The 23,479-nt window shown below is 42.2% G+C and overlaps 1 protein-coding gene across 10 annotated transcripts in view; it reads left to right on the top strand.

Annotated features, from left to right (window-relative positions):
* Positions 1–20,494, top strand: part of LOC129812510 (leucine-rich repeat and fibronectin type-III domain-containing protein 2) — a 277,699-nt gene extending 257,205 nt beyond the window's left edge. For all 10 annotated transcript variants that reach the window (XM_055864132.1, XM_055864124.1, XM_055864130.1 and 7 more), the window contains one exon: positions 11,721–20,494. In XM_055864132.1, the coding sequence (XP_055720107.1) occupies positions 11,721–12,738 (1,018 nt within the window). In that variant the 3' untranslated portion in view covers positions 12,739–20,494. The remainder of the gene's footprint in view (positions 1–11,720) is intronic.
* The last annotated feature ends 2,985 nt before the right edge of the window (positions 20,495–23,479 follow it).

Genomic DNA, 23,479 nt, shown 5'->3' with positions numbered 1-23,479 from the left:
TATTTAACGAAACGAAGAACACTAAACACACTATCAAAATAACAAACTAACGTAACGCTATATAATCAACAAGTGCAGACACAGTCAACTTACACATAGACAATCACCCATGACATACCCAATGAATATGACTGCCTAAATATGGTTCCCAATCAGAGACAATGATAAACAGCTGCCTATAATTGAGAACCAATCTAGGCAGCCATAGACATACAAACACCTAGACTAGACAACCCCCCATAAACATAAAAAAACCCTAGACATGACAAAACCACCTACATCCCCCATGTCACACCCTGACCTAACTAAAATAATAAAGAAAACAAAGCTAACTAAGGCCAGGGCGTGACAGTAAGAAGTTCCCTTTGATGTTGATTCTCCATGTCAATTTCATAATGGGAAGTCCTTATGGATATAAATTGGCAATGGACACAGTCAAAATGCAGAAGAGCATGTTTACATTGACAATATAGCATATGTATTATGGACACTCTCCAATCGCTCGTTGGTGTTGATTTCAGCCTGTCCATTTGGTGATGTTAACCTGTCTAGGATCAGCGTGGCGCTAGCGGCACCCCCCCCCCCCCCCCCCCACTGAAAAACCAGTGCCGCGAAATTCAAAAAAAATATATTGATCGAAAGATGTCCACTTGTCCTTCGAAATGCCCACTAACGTACGACCGGGAGCCCGAAATGTGGCCAGCGCGTCAAAGTGCACAACAAGCAATGCCTCAAAATTGCACTAAACAGATATAAATTGCTATGAAACGGTTTAAATGAACTACCTTATGATGTTTTTAACTCCTATAACGAGTAGAAACATGTACGGAAAAATATAACTGGCTACACTAAATCTTGGAAGAAGAGCCGTTCAGTGTCCTCCGCGCGCATTACGCATCTGGGAAAAAGTTCCTACCTACACGTGTTTTTGTTTCATAGGGGCTGTGATTGGGCAATCGACACCATTCAAATCGTCATCACGTAAAGGCATCCAGGGGAAGACGTAAGCAGTGTCCGTATCCTCATAGCAATAACAGTGGCCTTAAAACTGACTCCAGATCAGGGGCCAAAATGTGTGAAATCTGACTCCATGTCAGGGAAATTGCTGTAGAATGACCTCTGTTCCACTCAGAGACAAAATTCCAACGCCTATAGAAACTAGAGACTGTTTTCTATCCAATAATAGTAATAATATGCATATTGTACGATAATGAATTTAGTAGGAAGCCGTTTAATCTGTAATGCAATTATGCTAATGAGAAAACAGCACCCCCTGTAGTCGCAAGAAGTTAACCATCATCAAACAGAATTTGTACGATTTCTCGTAAATTACGATAGATAAATGGCTGGTTCTATTTTTCCTCACACCGTAGGTTTATGTACTTTAACCTGTCTAGGATCAGCGTGGCGCTAGCGGCACACCCCCCCCCCCCCCACTGAAAAACCAGTGCCGCGAAATTCAAAAAAAATATTTTTTTTAAATATTTAACTTTCACACATTAAAGTCCAATACAGCTAATGAAAGACACAGATCTTATGAATCCAGTCAACATTTCCGATTTTTAAAATGTTTTACAGGGAAGACACAATATGTAAAGATGTACATCTATTACCTAAAAACACATTAGCATAATCCACCATCTTTTATTTGTCCACCAACACCAGTAGCCATCACCAATTCGGCTAAACTAAGATATTTATAGCCCCTAACCAACAAAAAAACTCATTAGATGACAGTCTGATAACATATTTATGGTATGGGATAGGTTTTGTTAGAAAAAAGTGCATATTTCAGGTAGACTTCATAGTTTACAATTGCACCCACCATCACAAATGGACTAGAATAATTACAATGAGCAACGTGTTTACCTAACTACTAATCATCAAACATTTCGTAAAAATACACAGCATACACGAATCGAAAGACACAGATCCTGTGAATACAGACAATATTTCAGATTTTCTAAGTGTCTTACAGCGAAAACACAATAAATCGTTATATTAGCTTAGCACATAGCAATTAGCAGCCCAGCATTGATTCTAGCCAAAGTGAGCGATAAAAGTCAACATCGCCAAAAGATATTAATTTTTTCACTAACCTTCTCAGAATTCTTCCGATGACACTCCTGTAACATCACATTACAACATGCATATACAGTTTGATCGAAAATGTTTATATTTAGCCACCAAAATCATGGTTAGACAATGTGAAATGTAACTCAGCTGGTCAGAATTTGTCCTTGCGCCACTTAGACAGTGATCTACTCTTATACATAAATACTCATAAACGTGACTAAAAAATATAGGGTGGACAGGGATTGATAGACAATTTAATTCTTAATACAATTGCGTTATTACATTTTTTAATTTATCCTTACTTTTCAATACAGTTTGCGCCAAGCGAAGCTACGTCAAAAAACATGGCGTCCTAAGCCACTAAAATGTTTCGACAGAAACACGATTTATCATAATAAAAATGTCCTACCTTGAGCTGTTCTTCCATCAGTATCTTGGGCAAAGGATCCTTTCTTGGGAGAAATCGTCTTTTGGTGGAAAGCTGTCCTCTTGCCATGTGGAAATGTCAACTGCGTTCGGGATGAACTGAAAAGCGTGCCCAACTTTTCACATCGTTGCAAAAATAAATGTCCCAAAATCGCACTAAACGGATATAAATTGCTATAAAACGCTTTAAATTAACTACTTCATGATGTTTGTAACTCCTATAACGAGTGAAAAGATGACCGGAGAAATATAACAGGCTAAACTAACGCTTGGAACAGGAGAGGGTCGGTGTCTTCCACGCGCGTTACGCAGCAAGAAAAGACTTGCTAGCTAAAGGTTTTTTTCATTTGTAGGGCCTGTGAACGAGCAATCGACCCCGTTGGAATCGTCATCACGTAAAGGCATCCAGGGGAAGACGTAAGAAGTGTCCGTATAGTCATAGCAACGACAGTGCCCTTTTAACTGACTTCAGAAAAGTGGCCAACATTTCTCAAATCTGACTCCATGTCAGGGAAATTGCTGTAGAATGGGCTCTGTTCCACTTAGAGACAAAATTTCAACTCCTATAGAAACTATAGACTGTTTTCTATCCAATAATAATAATAATATGCATATTGTACGATCAAGGATTTTGTGGGAAGCCGTTTAAAAAATTAGCCACATTAGCATAAATAGTCTAAACAGCGCCCCCATCCCCAACAGGTTAAATCCCTCGTTAAATACATTGGAAATTTACAATTGTACACTGTCCATTTGCAATGTCTTACAATGGGCATTTACCATCACGAATTGGACATGCTCTAGTATACTGCAGAAATGCCCAATTGACTGGCTCGTTGAACTCGGGATGGCCGAGCAGTCATAGTGCTTCTCCTCCATCGCTCGTTGGTGTTGATTTCAGCCTGTCTATTTGATGAGGGAAAATCTCTCATTAAATACATTGGAAATGGACAAATGCAAACTGTCCATTTTCAATGTCTTACAATGGGCATTTCCCATCACAAATTTGACACGCTCTAATGTACTACAGAAATGTCCAATTGACTGGCTTGTTGAACTCGGGATGGCCGAGCAGAGATAGTGGTTCCTCTTCATCACTCGTTGGTGTTGATTTCAGCCTGTCCATTTGGTGATGGTAAATCCCTCATTAACTTTTACTGCCTCTGAAACCCGGATCCGGGATCCCCCCCACCCCCCTCACACTGATTAGCATCGCTAGCATAGCGTCACATTTAAATTTTAGCATCTAAATATCATTAAATCACAAGTCCAAGACACCTAATGAAAGATACAGATCTTGTGAATCAAGTCACCATTTCAGATTTTTAAAATGTTTTACAGGGAAGACAAAATATGTAAATCTATTAGCTAACCATGTTAGCAAAAGACACCCTTTTCTTTGTCCACCATTTTTTCTCAACACCAGTAGCTATCACCAATTCGGCTAAACTAAGATATTGATAGCCACTAACCAAGAAAAAAGCTCATCAGATGACAGTCTGATAACATATTTATGGTATAGGATAGGTTTTGTTAGAAAAATGTGCATATTTCAGGTATAAATCATAGTTTGCCATTGCAGCCAGCATCACAAATCTCACCAAAGCTCCTAGAATTACTACAGACAGCAACGTGTATTACCCATTTACACATCATAAAACATTTGTTCAAAATACACAGCACATAGCAATGGAAAGACACAGATCTTGTGAATTCAGACAACATTTCAGATTTTCTAAGTGTTTTACGGCGAAAACACAATAAATCTTTATATTAGCATACCACATACGCAAACGTTACCCGAGCACTGATTCTAGCCAAAGAGAGCGATATCATATCATCGCCAAAATATATTAATTTTTTCACTAACCTTCTCAGAATCCTTCAGATGACACTCCTGTAACATTATATTACAACATACATATACAGTTTGTTCGAAAATGTGCATATTTAGCCATAAAAAAACGTGGTTATACAATGAAAATAGTAGCAAAACAAGCCTGGTAAAGTCGGTCGCCATCTTTGAGTGATCTAGTTTAATCAATAGCTAATCATATACTTGACTAAAAAATACAGGGTTGACAGGAATCGAAAGACAAATTAGTTCTTAATGCAATCGCTGATTTACATTTTTTTTAATTATCCTTACTTTTCAATACAGGTTGCGCCAAGCGAAGCTATAGCAAACAAGATGGCGACATAAACGTTTAACATTTATCGACAGAAACACGATTTATCATCATAAATTGTTCTTACTGTGAGCTGTTCTTCCATCAGAATCTTGGACAAAGAATTCTTTCTTGGGTCTAATCTTCTTTTGATCGAAAGATGTCCACTTGTCCTTCGAAATGCCCACTAACGTACGACCGGGAGCCCGAAATGTGGCCAGCGCGTCAAAGTGCACAACAAGCAATGCCTCAAAATTGCACTAAACAGATATAAATTGCTATGAAACGGTTTAAATGAACTACCTTATGATGTTTTTAACTCCTATAACGAGTAGAAACATGTACGGAAAAATATAACTGGCTACACTAAATCTTGGAAGAAGAGCCGTTCAGTGTCCTCCGCGCGCATTACGCATCTGGGAAAAAGTTCCTACCTACACGTGTTTTTGTTTCATAGGGGCTGTGATTGGGCAATCGACACCATTCAAATCGTCATCACGTAAAGGCATCCAGGGGAAGACGTAAGCAGTGTCCGTATCCTCATAGCAATAACAGTGGCCTTAAAACTGACTCCAGATCAGGGGCCAAAATGTGTGAAATCTGACTCCATGTCAGGGAAATTGCTGTAGAATGACCTCTGTTCCACTCAGAGACAAAATTCCAACGCCTATAGAAACTAGAGACTGTTTTCTATCCAATAATAGTAATAATATGCATATTGTACGATAATGAATTTAGTAGGAAGCCGTTTAATCTGTAATGCAATTATGCTAATGAGAAAACAGCACCCCCTGTAGTCGCAAGAAGTTAACCATCATCAAACAGAATTTGTACGATTTCTCGTAAATTACGATAGATAAATGGCTGGTTCTATTTTTCCTCACACCGTAGGTTTATGTACTTTAACGTGAAGTGGCCAAAATAGCGCTGTATTACCTTTTTGACCTTTAATCACAGAAAATGTGCATTAACTCAAAGTGCGTTGAGGCCTCGAAGCAATCTTGTTTCAAATCAAATCAAATGAACTTTTATTTGTCACATACACATGGTTAGCAGATGTTAATGCGAGTGTAGTGAAATGCTTGTGCTTCTAGTTCCGACAATGCAGTAATAACCAACAAGTAATCTAACCTAACAATTCCACAACTACTACCTTATACACACAAGTGTAAAAGGATGAAGAATATGTACATAAAGATATGAATGAGTGATGGTACAGAAAGGCATAGGCAAGATGCAGTAGATGGTATCGAGTACAGTATATACATATGAGATGAGTAATGTAGGGTATGTAAACATAAAAGTGCATAGTTTAAATTGGCTAGTGATACATGTATTACATAAAGATGGCAAGATGCAGTAGATGATATAGAGTACAGTATATACATTATATTAAGTGGCATTGTTTAAAGTGGCTAGTGATACATTTTTGATCAATTTCTACCATTTCCATTATTAAAGTGAGCTGGAGTTGAGTCAGTATGTTGGCAGCAGCCACTTGATGTTAGTGGTGGCTGTTTAACAGTCTGATGGCCTTGAGATAGAAGCTGTTTTTCAGTCTCTCGGTCCCTGCTTTGATGCACCTGTACTGACCTCGCCTTCTGGATGATAGCGGGGTGAACAGGCAGTGGCTCGGGTGGTTGTTGTCCTTGATGATCTTTATGGCCTTCCTGTGACATTGGGTGGTGTAGGTGTCTTGGAGGGCAGGTAGTTTGCCCCCAGTGATGCGTCGTGCAGACCTCACTACCCTCAGGAGAGCCTTACGGTTGTGGGCGGAGCAGTTGCCGTACCAGGCGGTGATACAGCCTGACAGCATTCTCTCGTTTGTGCATCTGTAGAAGTTTGTGCTTTTGGTGACAAGCCGAATTTCTTTAGCCGCCTTCTTCACAACGCTGTCTGTGTGGGTGGACCAATTCAGTTTGTCCGGGATGTGTACGCCGAGGAACTTAAAACTTACTACCCTCTCCACTACTGTCCCGTCGATGTGGATATGGGGGTGCTCCCTCTGCTGTTTCCTGAAGTCCACAATCATCTCCTTTGTTTTGTTGACGTTGAGTGTGAGGTTATTTTCCTGACACCACACTCCGAGGGCCCTCACCTCCTCCCTGTAGGCCGTCTCGTCGTTGTTGGTAATCAAGCCTACCACTGTAGTGTCATCTGCAAACTTGATGATTGAGTTGTAGGCGTGCATGGCCACGTAGTCGTGGGTGAACAGGGATTACAGGAGAGGGCTCAGAACGCACCCTTGTGGAGCCCCAGTTTTGAGGATCAGCGGGGTGGAGATGTTGTTACCTACCCTCAGCACCTGGGGGCGGCCCGTCAGGAAGTCCAGTACCCAGTTGCATAGGGCGGGGTCGAGACCCAGGGTCTCGAGCTTGATGACGAGTTTGGAGGGTACTATGGTGTTAAAGGCTGAGCTGTAGTCGATGAACAGCATTCTCACATAGGTATTCCTCTTGTCCAGATGGGTTAGGGCAGTGTGCAGTGTGATTGTGATTGCGTCGTCTGTGGATCTATTGGGGCGGTAAGCAAATTGGAGTGGGTCTAGTGTGTCAGGTAGGGTGGAGGTGATATGGTCCTTGACTAGTCTCTCAAAGCACTTCATGATGACGGAAGTGAGTGCCAGTCGTTTAGGTCAGTTACCTTAGCTTTCTTGGGAACAGGAACAATGGTGGCCCTCTTGAAGCATTTGGGAACAGCAGACTGGGATAAGGATTGATTGAATATGTCCGTAAACACACCAGCCAGCTGGTCTGCGCATGCTCTGAGGACGCGGCTGGGGATGCCGTCTGGGCCTGCAGCCCTGCGAGGGTTAACCCATTTAAATGTTTTACTCACGTCGGCTGCAGTGAAGGATAGTCTGCAGGTTTTGGTAGCGGGCCGTGTCAGTGGCAGTGTATTGTCCTCAAAGCGAGCAAAGAAGTTATTTAGTCTGTCTGGGAGCAAGACATCCTGGTCCACAACGGGGCTGGTTTTCTTTTTGTAATCCGTGATTGACTGTAGACCCTGCCACATACCTCTTGTGTCTGACCCGTTGATTTGCAACTCTACTTTGTCTCTATAATGACGCTTACCTTTTCTGATTGTCTTGCGTAGGGAATAGCTACACTGTTTGTAATCGGGCATGTTTCCGGTCACCTTGCCCTGGTTAAAAGCAGTGGTTCGCGCTTTCAGTTTCGCGCGAATGCTGGCATCAATCCACTTTTTCTGGTTTGGGAATGTTTTAATAGTTGTTGTCGTTCCGAAATCGCCAATGCACTTTCTAATGAACTCTAATGGGCTCACGAGTGGCGCAGTGTTCTAAGGCACTGCATCTCACTGCGAGAGGCAGTGACATCACTACAGATTCAGGCTAATTCAGGCTGTATCACAACCGGCCGTGATCTGGAGTCCCTTAGGGCGGTGCACAATTGGCCCAGCGTCGTCCGGGATTGGCCGGTGAAGGCCGTCATTATAAATAAAAATTTGTTCTTAACTGACTTGCCTAGTTAAATAATGGACCCGAGGGTCACTCTGACAGGGGTCCAGAGATGGGAAAACCTTCCAGAAGGACAACCATCTCTGCAGCACTCCACTAATCAGGCCTTTATGGTAGAGTGGCCAGACGGAAGCCACTCCTCAGTAAAAGTCACATGACAGCCCGCTTGGAGTTTGCCAAAAGGCACTTAAAGGACTCTCAGACCATGAGAAATAAGATTCTCTGGTCTGATGAAACCAAGATGGAACTCTTCGGCCTGAATGCCAAGCGTCCAACCTGACAGAGCTTGCGAGAACTACCCAAATATAGGTGTGCCAAGTTTGAAGCGTCATACCGAAGAAGACTCAAGGCTGTAATTGCTGCCAAAGGTGCTGCAACAAAGTACTGAGTAAAGGGTCTGAATACTTATGTTAGTGGGCTATTTAAGCATTCTATTTCTAATACATTTGCAAAAAATTCTAAAAACCTGTTATTGCTTTGTCATAAAAAAATAAATAAAAATGTAATCCATTTTAGAATAAGGCTGTAATGTAACAAAAATTTGAATAAATCAGGGGGTCTGAATACTTTCCGAATGCACTGTATATTTAAAGGATACAATTAGACAGAATACCATCCAGAAAGAGATTTCATCTGGAACAATTGGAGCCCCTAGCTTTCCTTTGGCTTTGATACACATTTAGCAAGTCTCGCATAATTACGAATCCAACTGGGGAAGGTTTGGGGAAGACAACGGAGCATTAGTGACCATGGATTGGACCATGTGCTGCTAGACACTTGCTGCTTATTTGAGTGTTTTTCCGTCTGCAATACAATGCAGGTGTATTGTAGGTTAGTCGGTTGCTTTAACCTGTTGGGGATGGGGGCGCTGTTTAGACTATTTATGCTAATGTGGCTAATTTTTTAAACGGCTTCCCACAAAATCCTTGATCGTACAATATGCATATTATTATTATTATTGGATAGAAAACAGTCTATAGTTTCTATAGGAGTTGAAATTTTGTCTCTAAGTGGAACAGAGCCCATTCTACAGCAATTTCCCTGACATGGAGTCAGATTTGAGAAATGTTGGCCACTTTTCTGAAGTCAGTTAAAAGGGCACTGTCGTTGCTATGACTATACGGACACTTCTTACGTCTTCCCCTGGATGCCTTTACGTGATGACGATTCCAACGGGCTCGATTGCGCGTTCACAGGCCCTACAAATGAAAAAACTCTGAAGCTAGTCATTCTTTGGGAGCTGCGTAACGCGCGTGGAAGACACCGACCCTCTCCTGTTCCAAGCGTTAGTTTAGCCTGTTATATTTCTCCGGTCATCTTTTCACTCGTTATAGGAGTTACAAACATCATAAAGTAGTTAATTTAAAGCGTTTTATAGCAATTTATATCCGTTTAGTGCGATTTTGGGACATTTATTTTTGCAACGATGTGAAAAGTTGGGCATGCTTTTCAGTTCATCCCGAACTCAGTTGACATTTCCACATGGCAAGAGGACAGCTTTCCACCAAAAGACGATTTCTCCCAAGAAAGGATCCTTTGCCCAAGATACTGATGGAAGAACAGCTCAAGGTAGGACATTTTTATTATGATAAATCGTGTTTCTGTCGAAACATTTTAGTGGCTTAGGACGCCATGTTTTTTGACGTAGCTTCGCTTGGCGCAAACTGTATTGAAAAGTAAGGATAAATTAAAAAATGTAATAACGCAATTGTATTAAGAATTAAATTGTCTATCAATCCCTGTCCACCCTATATTTTTTAGTCACGTTTATGAGTATTTATGTATAAGAGTAGATCACTGTCTAAGTGGCGCAAGGACATTTTCTGACCAGCTGAGCTACATTTCACATTGTCTAACCATGATTTTGGTGGCTAAATATAAACATTTTCGATCAAACTGTATATGCATGTTGTAATGTGATGTTACAGGAGTGTCATCGGAAGAATTCTGAGAAGGTTAGTGAAAAAATTAATATCTTTTGGCGATGTTGACTTTTATCGCTCACTTTGGCTAGAATCAATGCTGGGCTGCTAATTGCTATGTGCTAAGCTAATATAACGATTTATTGTGTTTTCGCTGTAAGACACTTAGAAAATCTGAAATATTGTCTGTATTCACAGGATCTGTGTCTTTCGATTCGTGTATGCTGTGTATTTTTACGAAATGTTTGATGATTAGTAGTTAGGTAAACACGTTGCTCATTGTAATTATTCTAGTCCATTTGTGATGGTGGGTGCAATTGTAAACTATGCCATATACCTGAAATATGCACTTTTTTCTAACAAAACCTATCCCATACCATAAATATGTTATCAGACTGTCATCTAATGAGTTTTTTTGTTGGTTAGGGGCTATAAATATCTTAGTTTAGCCGAATTGGTGATGGCTACTGGTGTTGGTGGACAAATAAAAGATGGTGGATTATGCTAATGTGTTTTTAGGTAATAGATGTACATCTTTACATATTGTGTCTTCCCTGTAAAACATTTTAAAAATCGGAAATGTTGACTGGATTCATAAGATCTGTGTCTTTCATTAGCTGTATTGGACTTTAATGTGTGAAAGTTAAATATTTAAAAAATATATTTTTTTTGAATTTCGCGGCACTGGTTTTTCAGTGGGGGGGGGGGGGGTGTGCCGCTAGCGCCACGCTGATCCTAGACAGGTTAAGTACGACTGCATTTTTCCGTCTGCAATACCATGCAGATATACTGTAGATACAAATGGCTTGTTTGTGAGGTGGTGCGAGTTGATGAATTGCCTGCTGTAATTACAATGGTTTATTCAGCCACCATGTTTCATTACCGATTTTCCAAACTAGCGTTACATGGTCTTGTCCTTTGGGCATTAGTACAAGGTCAAACCAAATAAAGATTGCTCCACCACGGCTTTCCAATCTCTCCCTAACCTTTGTGATTTAATTAGGAGAGGGAAGTGTATTGAAGAGACATTTGAATATCAACATGGCTTTATATATTTTCCGCAAGTGCTTACAACTAAAATCTGACTGTGTGATCCATATTCTAGGTACAGATGGTTTTTGCCGAATGAAAGCTTATATTACAGGCTGTCAACACAACACAAACAGTGATTATTTTTATGGTTTGATTGATTGGTAGTGAGTCTGGTGGAATGAACACAGGCATTGACTAGTGTTTGGTCTAAAAAGACTCAAATATTTGTGTGAGTTTTTTGGGGGGGCAGTGAATATTTCTGGGGGAAATAATCAGTTACCTCTTTAATCTTGAAATAGGATAAAGTCCGACTCAATTGTGAAGCGAAGCACAAGGACCATTGAATAGTTCACTTTAAAAAGTATGGGCCTTTGCATCTTATCACTCATAGTGTGAGTAATCTTTCTAAATGACTCTGTGCATTTAAATAGCTACTTTGCCTCATTTTGACTGTTAAAATGATCTATCGCGTTTCAGTAGAACGACTAATTGATATTTACTACTCAAAAGTGCTTTAGCCTCTTCTTGAACTCCCTTTGCAGTGGGACAAATTATTAACGCTAAATTATGCTAATCTAACTCCACACTCTTGTTTCTGTTTTTGTCTTTCCTATACAGGATGATTCCCGTGGCCAGCAAAACCTTCTTAGTCACCAACCTGGTCCAGGACATGCAGTACGACCTATGTGTCCTGGCTATCTGGGACGACACCGCCACCACTCTAACTGCCACCAACGTAGTGGGCTGTGTGCAGTTCATCACCCGTAACAACTACCCGCAGTGCCAGTCCCTCCAAAGCCAGTTCCTGGGCGGCACTATGATCCTGGTGATAGGTGGCATCATCGTGGTCACGCTCCTCATCTTCATCATCATCCTCATGGTTCGGTACAAAGTGTGCAGCAGCCCCCAGTCCAGCAAGCTGCCAGTGGTTAGCAACACGTACTCCCAGACCAACAGTGGGAGTACGCAGGTCAAACCTCAGATCACAACCACAGTGGTGGTAATGCGGGATGAGATGGTGGAATTCAAATGTGGCTCGCTCCAGGGCAGCCTCTCCTCGTCTTCATCTGACTCGTTGGACAGTCGCAACACTAGAGGCAGATTAGGAAACAAGGACCAGTACAGTCTTCGAGACATCGAGTTCAGCACACTCCCCAGCACCAGTAATTGGAGGAGGCACAGGGGGCCATCATCAGCCAAGGCTAGGCCCAACTTGGACAACCTTTTAGGGGCCTTTGCCTCACTGGAGCTCCGGAGCTCGGCTACGACTAGGGACCAAGGGGCATCTTGTTCCTCCACTACCACCTCCAGTGCATTGGTGGCTGTGACCATGGCCCCTCCGTCTGACAAGGAACCCTTGCTGGGCCGAGCCGATTCCACCACCATGCTGGGGCGTTTTCTAGGCCTGCCCCAGGAAGGGAAGCCCAAGAGGAGCCACTCATTCGACTATGGCCACGTGGGTAGCAGCGGTGGCGCACAGAGCCTCAGCAACTACCCCCGTCACATCAGCAACATCTGGACTAAGAGGAGCCTGTCGGTAAACGGGATGCTACTGCAGTACGACGACAGCGAAGACGGTGAGGGCGAAAAGGCGCCATTCGAGAGCTCAGAGTGGGTGATGGAGAGCACTGTTTGAGCACGGGTTTATGTCGGATCATGAGGTCAAAAGAGAAACAGACTTGACAGAAAAAACCAAGGGACCGAAGAATTATTTGGAATAATACCTATGGGTCATTCACAGCACTGTACTGCATGAAGTTCATCCATGTGAATACTATTTATTGTCCTTCTGTCCGTGTAATTCTACCGAAACAAACACCCAGGTTGGTTGTTCCTACGACCGTACAAATCAATCAACAGGGTTGGCCACGCTCTCAATTCGCTGGCAGGGAAGACTGTCCTTAACCGCATTTGAAAAAATGTATGCATTACGGAACAAAGCCCCTATGGAATTGTGCAAATACAGTATATGGAATTATGCCCGAACCCTGGGAATTAATGTGGGAGCATCTTTGAATTCCTCGCCTTTATTTCCCCTGTTTCTCAAAGTGGATATCCTGTGTCTTTATCTTTCGAGGTCTTTGCCAAGGGGATTTTCCTGAGACTGGCAAAGTAGATGTGCATCACAATGCTTTAGACCAGGGCTCTCCAACCCTGTTCCTGGAGAGATACCCTCTGTTGGTTTTCAATCCCACCCCAGTTGTAACTAACCTGATTCAGTTAATCAACTAGCTAATTATTAATAAGGTGCACTAGATTAGGGTTGGATTGAAAAACCTACAGGACTGTAGCTCTCCGGGAACAGCGTTGGCGAGCCCTGCTTTTGAGACTCTCAGCATGAAAATGGGACTTCTTCAGTAGAAGCAATGGGAGAGCAAATGTGTAACAACATGAAGCATTTTTCATGTTTCCTTTTGTTGTTTATATAATTTGTACTATTTATTTTAGAGATCACCATTGAGAGTTCCACTTTATGAGGAAAGAAACAAAACACTATAAATGATGGTCAATCAAGAATAATATACTATATCGTTACCCAGTCCCCTCATGAAATGTTGTCTTTCTAACAGCCTAGTTTCTATTTTGGCAGAAACATAGAGGAAATCTTAGATGTACACTATCTGATAACCCTGGTCATTTATTTCAACACATCAATGGTTGATTCATTAGGGGAGTTGTGATCATAAAATATGTAGAGGTTGACTTTCAAACTAGTCACATTTTCTACCTCAGGTTCTAAATGACATGAAATGCATAGTCTGAATGCAGTGGATTATTTCAGAAATAGCATATCATATGAAAATATTCTTCCTGGTGTCAATTTTCTGGCGAATCACTCAATACAATTATCAATCAAAATCCCTTTTGGTGTATAGGCTATTAATAGGAGTTGCCCCAGGATGATACTAGAGGCATGTGTTACACAGAGACTTATTGAGAACCCTCAAATTTAAATGAATGTCATCATGCTGCTATAATCCAAATTATGAAAAATGTATTTAATACAAAAAGGGAAAGAGAATGATATTCATCTACAAAATGTATAAATCATTATACAGTGTCTGTCTGAATACACAGAACCATGTTGGTTTGTTTAAGTTCAAATATCAAATGTCTGAATTTATTGTATTGATTTGGAGTTTGGTTTATTTTCTCATTTCATTCTCTAATATTAGTCTATTGTAACAGACTGCGACTGGATATGTATGAAGTTGCATAGGAACGTGATGAATTCTAAAATGAGTTTCTATCTGAACTACCGCCTATGTGATCAACTCATAACGGTGAGTCCTCTCTAGGATCGTGTGCAGATTCTGATGCCTTTTAATGTTCGCTTTGACTCTCTGCTGCATTACAATATCGTTTTTTCCCCATATTTGTTTATTTGTTACTTCTCTTGGTGTATACTGTTCCGTATATTGACATTTTTTTGTACAATAACTATGGGTGAGAATGTAAAAGGGAAACTGTGCAGTAGTACTTTTATTTTGTGGTTCAGTAAAAATGAGAAGGTGCTTTACTGTGGTTTTATAACATGGAATGTGTTTAGTTGGCGCAATGGAAGGTGACGCTGTATAACGGAGCAAATAGAAATCTGGAATAAACCTGTGTCTGTTACAGATATTACAATTCTACATTCAATTTTGCGCGGTCACCTTCCATTTTGCTAATGAACAACAACCCTATAAGTGTGTACACGACGTGAGAAAGTCATGATTCTGACCTGAGGTTAAAGAAAAAAATGAATATGTGTTTAAACATTTTTGCTACAAAAGAAGATAAAATATGAAGAATTCCTAATAACCAAATGGTGTATATTCTTGTGTCTGCATTGCATCCGGTACAGTTTGAGAGTTGTTTTTTCCTCACAAGTTTCCTCGAGTCATGCAATGACTTTCCTGGAGCTACATTATATTGTGCCTAAACAATTAACATGGTAAGACATTTTTCTAACATAGCTCTCGATGCTTTAGGCTGGGCAACAAACTGTCAGCCATGTTAGTTGTGAAGGCTAGCAATTTAGCCACAGGGAAATTGTTTGCAAGTAAACATTGTGGTGTGTTCAGTGCTATAACTGTGACAAGTGAACGTTTTTGTGTGCAAGAGATTGTAGCAATTGCTAAATTGAAATGTAGGAAATAATGAATGCATTGCAGATACAGCAGACAACTCCGGTCTATGATTATTGTTTCCCTTATTACATTGGTAATTTATTACAGTACAGTGTGCAACTAAACATGAATCTTCACTGCTAACTAGCAACACTGGCCACTTCAACAAACGTGTCACATCATGGAATATATTGTCCTGGATTATTATCATTGGATAGATTTAAATCAGGATAACTTGAATCATATCTCCAACAACCATCTCATATCCAAATATGTGCAACATACACTGAGTGTACCAAACATTAGGGACACCTTCCTAATATTGAGCTGCACTCCGTTTTGCCCTCAGAACAGCCTCAATTTGTCGGGGCATGGACTACAAGGTGTCGAAGGCTTTCCACAGGGATACTGGCCCGTGTTGCCTCCAATGCTTACCACAGTTGTGTCATGTTTGCTGGATGTCCTTTAGGTGGTGGACCATTCTTGATACACACGGGAAACTGTTGAGCGTGAAAAACCCAGCAGCGATGCAGTTCTTGACATACTCAAACCGGTGTGCTTGGCACCTACTACTATACCCCTTTCAAAGGCACTTCATTCATTTGTCTTGGCTATTCACCCTCTGAATGACACACATACACAATCCATGTTCAATAGTTGTGGTCAGTAGTTGTGGTCAAAAGTTGTGTGGATATAGTCAGTAGTTAGATGTTTGTCAGATGTTGTGTGGTTGTGGTCAGTAGTTGTGGTCCCTAGATGTGGTCAGATGTTGTGTGGTTGTGGTCAATAGTTATGTGGTTGTGGTCAATAGTTGTCTGGTTGTGGTCAGAAGTTGTGTGGTTGAGGTCACTAGATGTGGTAAGCAGTTGTGTGCTTGTGTTCAGAAGTTGCATGGTTGTTGTCAGTATTTGTGTGCTTGTGGTCAAAATCAGAACATATTATTTTGTTCAAACGCCAGATTTGAGAAGCAGAGAAGTAGACGAAAATGTGAATGCTCTGACTTTTTGTCTAAGTCGTTGCAAAGTGGAATAATGAGCTGAATTGCGTCAAAAGTGACATGACTTCAAGTAGAGAATGGCAGTTGGAAGTGATGATGACACAATGGGGATCTTTAGAATCATGATGAAATGCCATGAAAAGCGGATTTAGGCCAAAAAATTTACTAACATTTGTGCAAGCCCCACAATAAAACAATTATTCCAATTTAGTTAATAAATTAGCCTTTTACTCATCAAGAAAAAGTACATAAAAACACCAGTACCTGATTTAACTTCCATATTAAAATCAATAAGAAAACCTTTATGAAGGAGAAAAAAACAACTTACTGCTGTGCAATGTCACATGCATCACTATCAATGAAGACAAGGGTGGGCCAATTCTATTGCAGATTTTCTCAAATTGAAATTAAAAAAAAGTCGGTTCTGGAAGTATTCTAAGGGTGATTACTAGTTTGCATAATAATTATTAGAAGCACTAAACATACATCAAATGACCAAAAATAAGTGGACACCTGCTTGTCAAACATCTCATTCCAAAATGGGTATTATTATGGAGTTGGTCCCCCCTTTGCTGCTATAACAGCCTCCAGTCTTCTAGGAAGGCTTTCCACTAGATGTTGGAACATTGCTGCGGGGACTTGCTTCCATTCAGCCACAAGCCACAAGGTGCGGGACTGGCACTGATGTTGGGCAATTAGGCCTGGCCCGCAGGTCGTGTTCCAATTCATCCCAAAGTTTTTTCATGTTTTTTTACCCTCTTTTCTCCCCAATTTCGTGATATCCAATTGGTTGTTACAGCCTTGTCCCATTGCTCCAACTGCCGTATGGACTCGGGAGAGGCAAACCCGGAAGACGCTGGGCCAATTGTGCGCCGCCTCAATGGCCTCTCAGTTGCGGCCGGCTGCGACACAGCCTGGGATCGAACCAGGATCATCCCAAAGGTGTTTGATGGGGTTGAGGTCAGGGCTCTGTGCAGGCCAGTCAAGTTCTTCCACACGACCTCGACAAACCATTTCTGTATGGACCTTGCTTTGTGCACGGGGGTATTGTCATGCTGAAACAGGAAAGGGCCTTCCCCACAGGGCATTCCCCCCAACAGAGTTGGAAGCACAGAATCGTCTAGAATGTCATTGTATGCTGAGCGTTAAGATTTCCCTTCACTGGAACTAATTTGAACGGCTGATCTCCACATGTGTGGTTCCCACCATGAAGCATGGAGGAGGAGGTGTGATGGTGTAGGGGTGCATTGCTGGTGACACTGTCTGTGATTTAATTATTTAATTATAATTCAAGGCACACTTAACCAGCATGACTACCACAGCATTCTGAAGTGATATAACATCCCATCTGGTTTGCTCTTAGTGGGACTATCCATTTGTTTTTCAACAGAACAATGCCCCAAAACACACCTCCAAGCTGTGTAAGGGCTATTTGACCAAGGAGAGTGATGAAGATCTTCAGCAGATGACCTGGCCTCCACAATCACCCGACCTCAAACCAATTGAAATGGTTTGGGATGAGTTGGACCACAGAGTGATGGAAAAGCAGCCAACACAGCATATGTGGGAACTCCTTCAAGACTGTTGGAATAGCATTCCAGGTGAAGCTGGTTGAGAGAATGCCAAGAGTGTGCAAAGCTATCATGAAGTCAAAGGGTGGCTACTGGTAAGACAAGGGGCGACGGACTATGTATTTTTGTAAATAATAGCTGGTACAAGATATCCAAGGAAGTCTCGAGCTATTGCTCGCCTGAGGAAGAGTTTCTCATGATAAGCTGTAGACCACACTATCTACCTAGAGACTTTTCATATGCATATGTGTTTTTTGTAGCTACCACCACAGTCAGAGGCTGGCACTAAGACAGCATTGATTTTTCCTTAAGCAAACAAGCAAACGTTCACCCAGTGGCGGCGCGCCTAGTAGCTGGGGACTTTAATGCAGGGAAACTTAAATCGCTTTACCAAATTTCTATCAGCATGTTAAATGTGCAACCAGAGGAAAAAATACTCTGGACCACATTTACTCCATACACAGGGATGCATACAAAGCTCCCCCTCACCCTCCATTTGGCAAATCTGACCATAATTCTATCCTCCTGATTCCTGCTTACATGCAAAAATTAAAGCAGGAAGCACCAGTGACTAGAACAATAAAAAGTGGTCAGATGAAGCAGATGCTAAGCTACAGGACTGTTTTGCAAGCACAGACTGGAATATGTTCCGAGATTCCTCCGATGGCATTGAGGAGTTCACCCCAAAAGTCACTGGCTTCATCAATAAGTGCATTGATAACGTCATCACCACAGTGGCTTTATGTACATACCCCAACCAGAAGCCATAGATTACAGGCAACATCCGCACTGAGCTACATGGTAGAGCTGCCGTTTTCAAGGAACGGGACTCTAACCCGGAAGCTTATAAGATTTTCCTGCTATGTCCTCAGACAGACGAACCATCAAACAGGCAAACTGTCAATACCGGATAAAGATCGAATCGTACTACACCGGCTCTGACGCTCATCGGATGTGGCAGGGCTTGCAAACCATTACAGAATACAAAAGGGAAGCACAGCCGAGAGCTGCCCAGTGACACAAGCCTACCAGACGAGCTAAACTAGTTCTATGCTCGCTTCGATGAAAATAACACTGAAACATGCACAAGAGCATCAGCTGTTCCGGAAGACTGTGTGATCACGCTCTCCACAGCCAATGTGAGTAAGACCTTAAAACAGGTCAACATTCACAAGGCAGCAGGGCCAGACGATTACCAGGACGTGTACTGCGAGCATGCGCTGACCAACTGGCAAGTGTCTTCACTGACATTTTCAACCAAACCCTGTCTGAGTTTGTAATAATGTTTCAAGCAGACCACCATAGTGCCTGTGCCCAAGAACACTAAGATAACCTGCCTAAATGACTACCGACCTGTAGCACTCACGTCTGTAGCCAAGAAGTGCTTTGAAAGGCTGGTCATGGCATCAACACCATTATTCCAGATACCCTAGACCCACTCCAATTTGAATTACCGCCCCAAACAGATCCACAGATGACGCAATCTCTATTGCACTCCACACTGCCCTTTCCCACCAGGACAAAAGGAACACCTATATGAGAATGCTATTTATTGACTACACCTCAGCGTTCAACACCATAGTGCCCTCAAAGCTCATCACTAAGCTAAGGACCCTGTGACTAAACACCTCCCTCTGCAACTGGATCCTGGACTTCCTGACGGGCCGCCCCCAGGTGGTAAGGGTAGGTAACAACACATCCGCCATACTGATCCTCGACACAGGGGCCCCTTAGGGATGAGTGCTCAGTCCCCTCCTGTACTCCCTGTTCACTCATGATTGCATGGCCAGGAACGACTCCAACACCATCATTAAGTTTGCAGATGACACAACAGTGGTAGGCCTGATCACCGATAACGACGAGACAGCCTATAGGGAGGAGGTCATAAACTTGGCCGTGTGGTGCCAGGACAACAACCTCTCCCTCAACGTGATCAAGAAAAAGGAGATGATTGTGGACTACAGGAAAAAGAGGACAGAGCATGCCCCTATTCTAATCGATGGGGCTGCAGTGGAGCAGGTTGAGAGCTTCAAGTTCCTTGGTGTCCACATCACCAACAAATTAACATGGTCCAAGCACACCAAGACAGTCGTGAAGAGGGCACGACAAAACCAATTTTTCCCCCAGGAGACTGAAAACATATGGCATGGGTCCTCAGATCCTCAAAAGATTCTACAGCTGCACCATTGAGAGCATCCTGACTGGATGCATTGCTGCCTGGTATGGCAACTGCTCGGCCTCCGACCGCAAGGCACTGCAGAGGGTGCAGAGGGTAGTGCGAACAGCCCAGTACATCACTGGGGCCAAGCTTCCTGCCATCCAGGACCTCTATACTAGACCGGTGTCAGAAGAAGGCCCTAAAATTGTCAAAGACTCCAGCCACCCTAGTCATAGACTGTTCTCTCTGCTACCGCACGGCAAGCGGTACCGGAGCGCCAAGTCTACGTCCAAGAGGCTTCTAAACAGCTTCTACCCCCAAGCCATAAGACTCCTGAGCATCTAATAAAATGGCTGCCCAGACTATTTGTGCACTAGTGTTATTTTACTGTTTCTCTTAAATTACTTGGTACTTTTATTTCTTATTCTTATCCATATTTTTTTAAACTGCATTGTTGGTTAGGGGCTCGTAAGTAAGCATTTCACTGTAAGGTCTACTACACCTGTTGTATTCGGCACATGTGACTAATAAAATTTGATTTGATACGTTTAAAACTTTTTTGGTTACTACATGATTCCATATGTGTTATTTCATAGTGTTGATGTCTTCACTATTATTCTACAATGTAGAAAATAGTAAAAAAAAAGAAAAACTCTTGAATGCGTAGGTGTGTCTTTTTGATTGGTAGTGTAGTTTGGGCTAATGAATAGTAGCAGCAGTGTATGTGATGAGTCAAAATAGTTTGTGCAAAAAGAAGGGTCAATCAGGATAGTTAAATAGTTAACCAATAGCTATCTGGACTAACTATTTATCAGTCTTATGGCTTGGGGTTAGAAGCTGTTCAAGGTCCTGTTGGTTCCAGATTGTTGAATCAGTACTGCTTGCTATGCGGTAGTAAAGAGAACAGTCGATAACTTGGGTGGCTGGAGTCTTTCACGATTGTATGGGCCTTCTTCTGACACCCCCTGGTATAGAGTTCCTGAATGGCAGGAAGCTTGGCTCCAGTGATATACTGGGCCACACGCACTACCCTCTGTAGCGCCTTGCGGTCAGATGTCAGGAACCTGTTGTTTACGAAGCATGTGACAAATACATTTGATGTGATTTGATTTTGACATAGGGCTGAGGTTGAGGGTACATATGGCTGAGGGATCATAGGGTGGACCCCCACAGATACTCAGAGGAACTAGAAGAAATCGAAATGCTGGGACCAGCACCAATGTGGAAAATAGGAATGTAGGCTACCGTTAGCTTTAACTTTCGTGCATAACACCGCATAATATCGAGTGGCAAGATGCTGTAGCTAGATGTGGCCACATGACTTACACAAAAGCTTTGGCAGCCGCATTTCTCCTACCAGTTAACATATTTTCCCGGGAGGTTCGCCACTGAATCAAATGTTTGGTATTGTCATCAATACCAAATACCACCTCCCGGGTGGCGCAGTGGTCTAGGGCACTGCATCGCAGCCAGCTGCGCCACCAGAGTCTCTGGGTTCGCACCCAGGCTCTGTCGCAGCCGGCCGCAACCGGGAGGTCCGTGGGGCGACGCACAATTGGCATAGCGTCGTCCGGGTTAGGGAGGGTTTGGCCGGTAGGGATATCCTTGTCTCAGTATGTAAAAATGTAATAAAATGTATGTAATAAAATGTATGCACTCTACTGTAAGTCGCTCTGGATAAGAGCGTCTGCTAAATGACTAAATGTAAATGTAAATCAGACCTTGCAACAGTAAGAGATCCTTTCCACCATTCTGGGGGAGACAGAGAGCAGGGACCAGAGAAGGGTGGATTGCTGTGTTAATTTGTCTTGAGAAGACAAACAGAGCAATAATTTCCTATACTGGCACTGATCTCGCAGTACACAGAGTAATGAATGTTCTCCCGGTAATATTCTACAATGTTTACACTTGTTTCATGAGAGCAAAGAATCATGATAATGAAAATATTGCCCTGGCATTATGCATGCACGGAGCTTTTGATCACAATTTAAACACACTCAATTTCCAGCTCTCTCACACACACCTGAACTCTCTATATGCAATTCTGCCCCGTTTTCTTGTTAAAGCATACAGCCAGGGGATTTTTGCCTGGGCTAAGGAAAAGGTCAGTGCAGTACTGCTGTTCTATAGTGAGCCTGCAACTTAATCCAAGACTGAGCCCTCCAGGGTACCACTGGAGTCTGTAAAAGGACTACTGAGAAGTACCATGGGTTGCATCCCAAATGGTACTGTAACGATTGTCGTACTCCTCCTCCTCCTCGGACGAGGAGAGGAGAGAGGGATCGGAAGACCAATGTGCAGTAAGGTATGTAGACATAATGAAATTTATTTACAGACGAAGACGAACACGAAAAACACTTTGAAAATTACAAAACAACAAAACGACGTAGACTGACCTAAAACATGAGAACTTACAAATACACGAAGAACGCACGAAACAGGTACAGACTACAAACCAACGCTACAGTCCCGTGTGGTAGTAACATACATACATACACGGAAGACAATCACCCACAAACAAACACTGAGAACAACCTACCTTAATATGACTCTCAATCAGAGGAAATGCCAAACACCTGCCTCTAATTGAGAGCCATACCAGGCAACCCTTTAACCCAACATAGAAACACAACACATAGAAATGCCCACCCAGCTCACGTCCTGACCAACAAAACAAAAGATTAACACAATAACTAGGGTCAGAACGTGACAGGTACCCTTTTTCCTACAAAGTGCCCTGGTCAAAAGTTGTGGGACACAGCCCGTGTTCTTAGAAATATTCATCTCATTCCTGGATATGGAAAAGGGGAATCAAAATTGTATTGAAATGATGTATTGAAACTCTTTTCGGCTCGTTCAACTCATAGAAATATTTCTACCTATTTCGTTCATTTGATTCAGTTATGACCAAAGCATGCAGGACCCCAATGAACTAAAAACTCGAAACGATCATGATTCTACAAGCCTCTCGTCCACCATAGGGGGCTTATTGGAGCTGTCATGCGAACTGCACATTATTAATTCAGATTGGGCCCATCTGTTAACCTGGACCTCCAATAGACTTTCTTTGAATTAACTTCTTATGACTGCAAGGCAAAGTGTTGAGTAGCCAGTGAAATCGTGCCCATTTCAAACGGCCTCCTACTCAAATCTTGCTCGTACAATATGAATATTATTATTCTTTTTGGATAGAAAACACTTTCTTGTTTCTAAAAGAGTTGGAATTATTTCTCTGAGTGAAACAGAAGTCCTTCTGCAGCACTTTTCCTGACCAGGAAGTAAAATGTCAGAAATCGATGCTCTTTTCAATTTGATGCCTATACATGGTCTTAACACTTAGGAGTCTGCTGACAATCTATACGCCTTCCTATTGGTGTAAAGAGGATGTAAGAGAATAATTTTTTCTGCTCATCTTGTTCTGGATGTGGAAAAAAAACTATTTCTTTGTCCTGACCGTCCACTTCCGGTACTCTGCAGGAAGTGAGATGGACTTCTGTTTTGCCTTGGTAACGAACGGCCAACGTCTCCGGCTCGAATTT

This window comes from Salvelinus fontinalis, chromosome 16 (assembly GCF_029448725.1).
Source record: "Salvelinus fontinalis isolate EN_2023a chromosome 16, ASM2944872v1, whole genome shotgun sequence".
Taxonomy (NCBI): Eukaryota; Metazoa; Chordata; class Actinopteri; order Salmoniformes; family Salmonidae; genus Salvelinus; species Salvelinus fontinalis.
The sequence above is the reverse complement of the archived record's forward strand: the minus strand, read 5'-3'. Positions and strand labels throughout refer to the sequence as shown.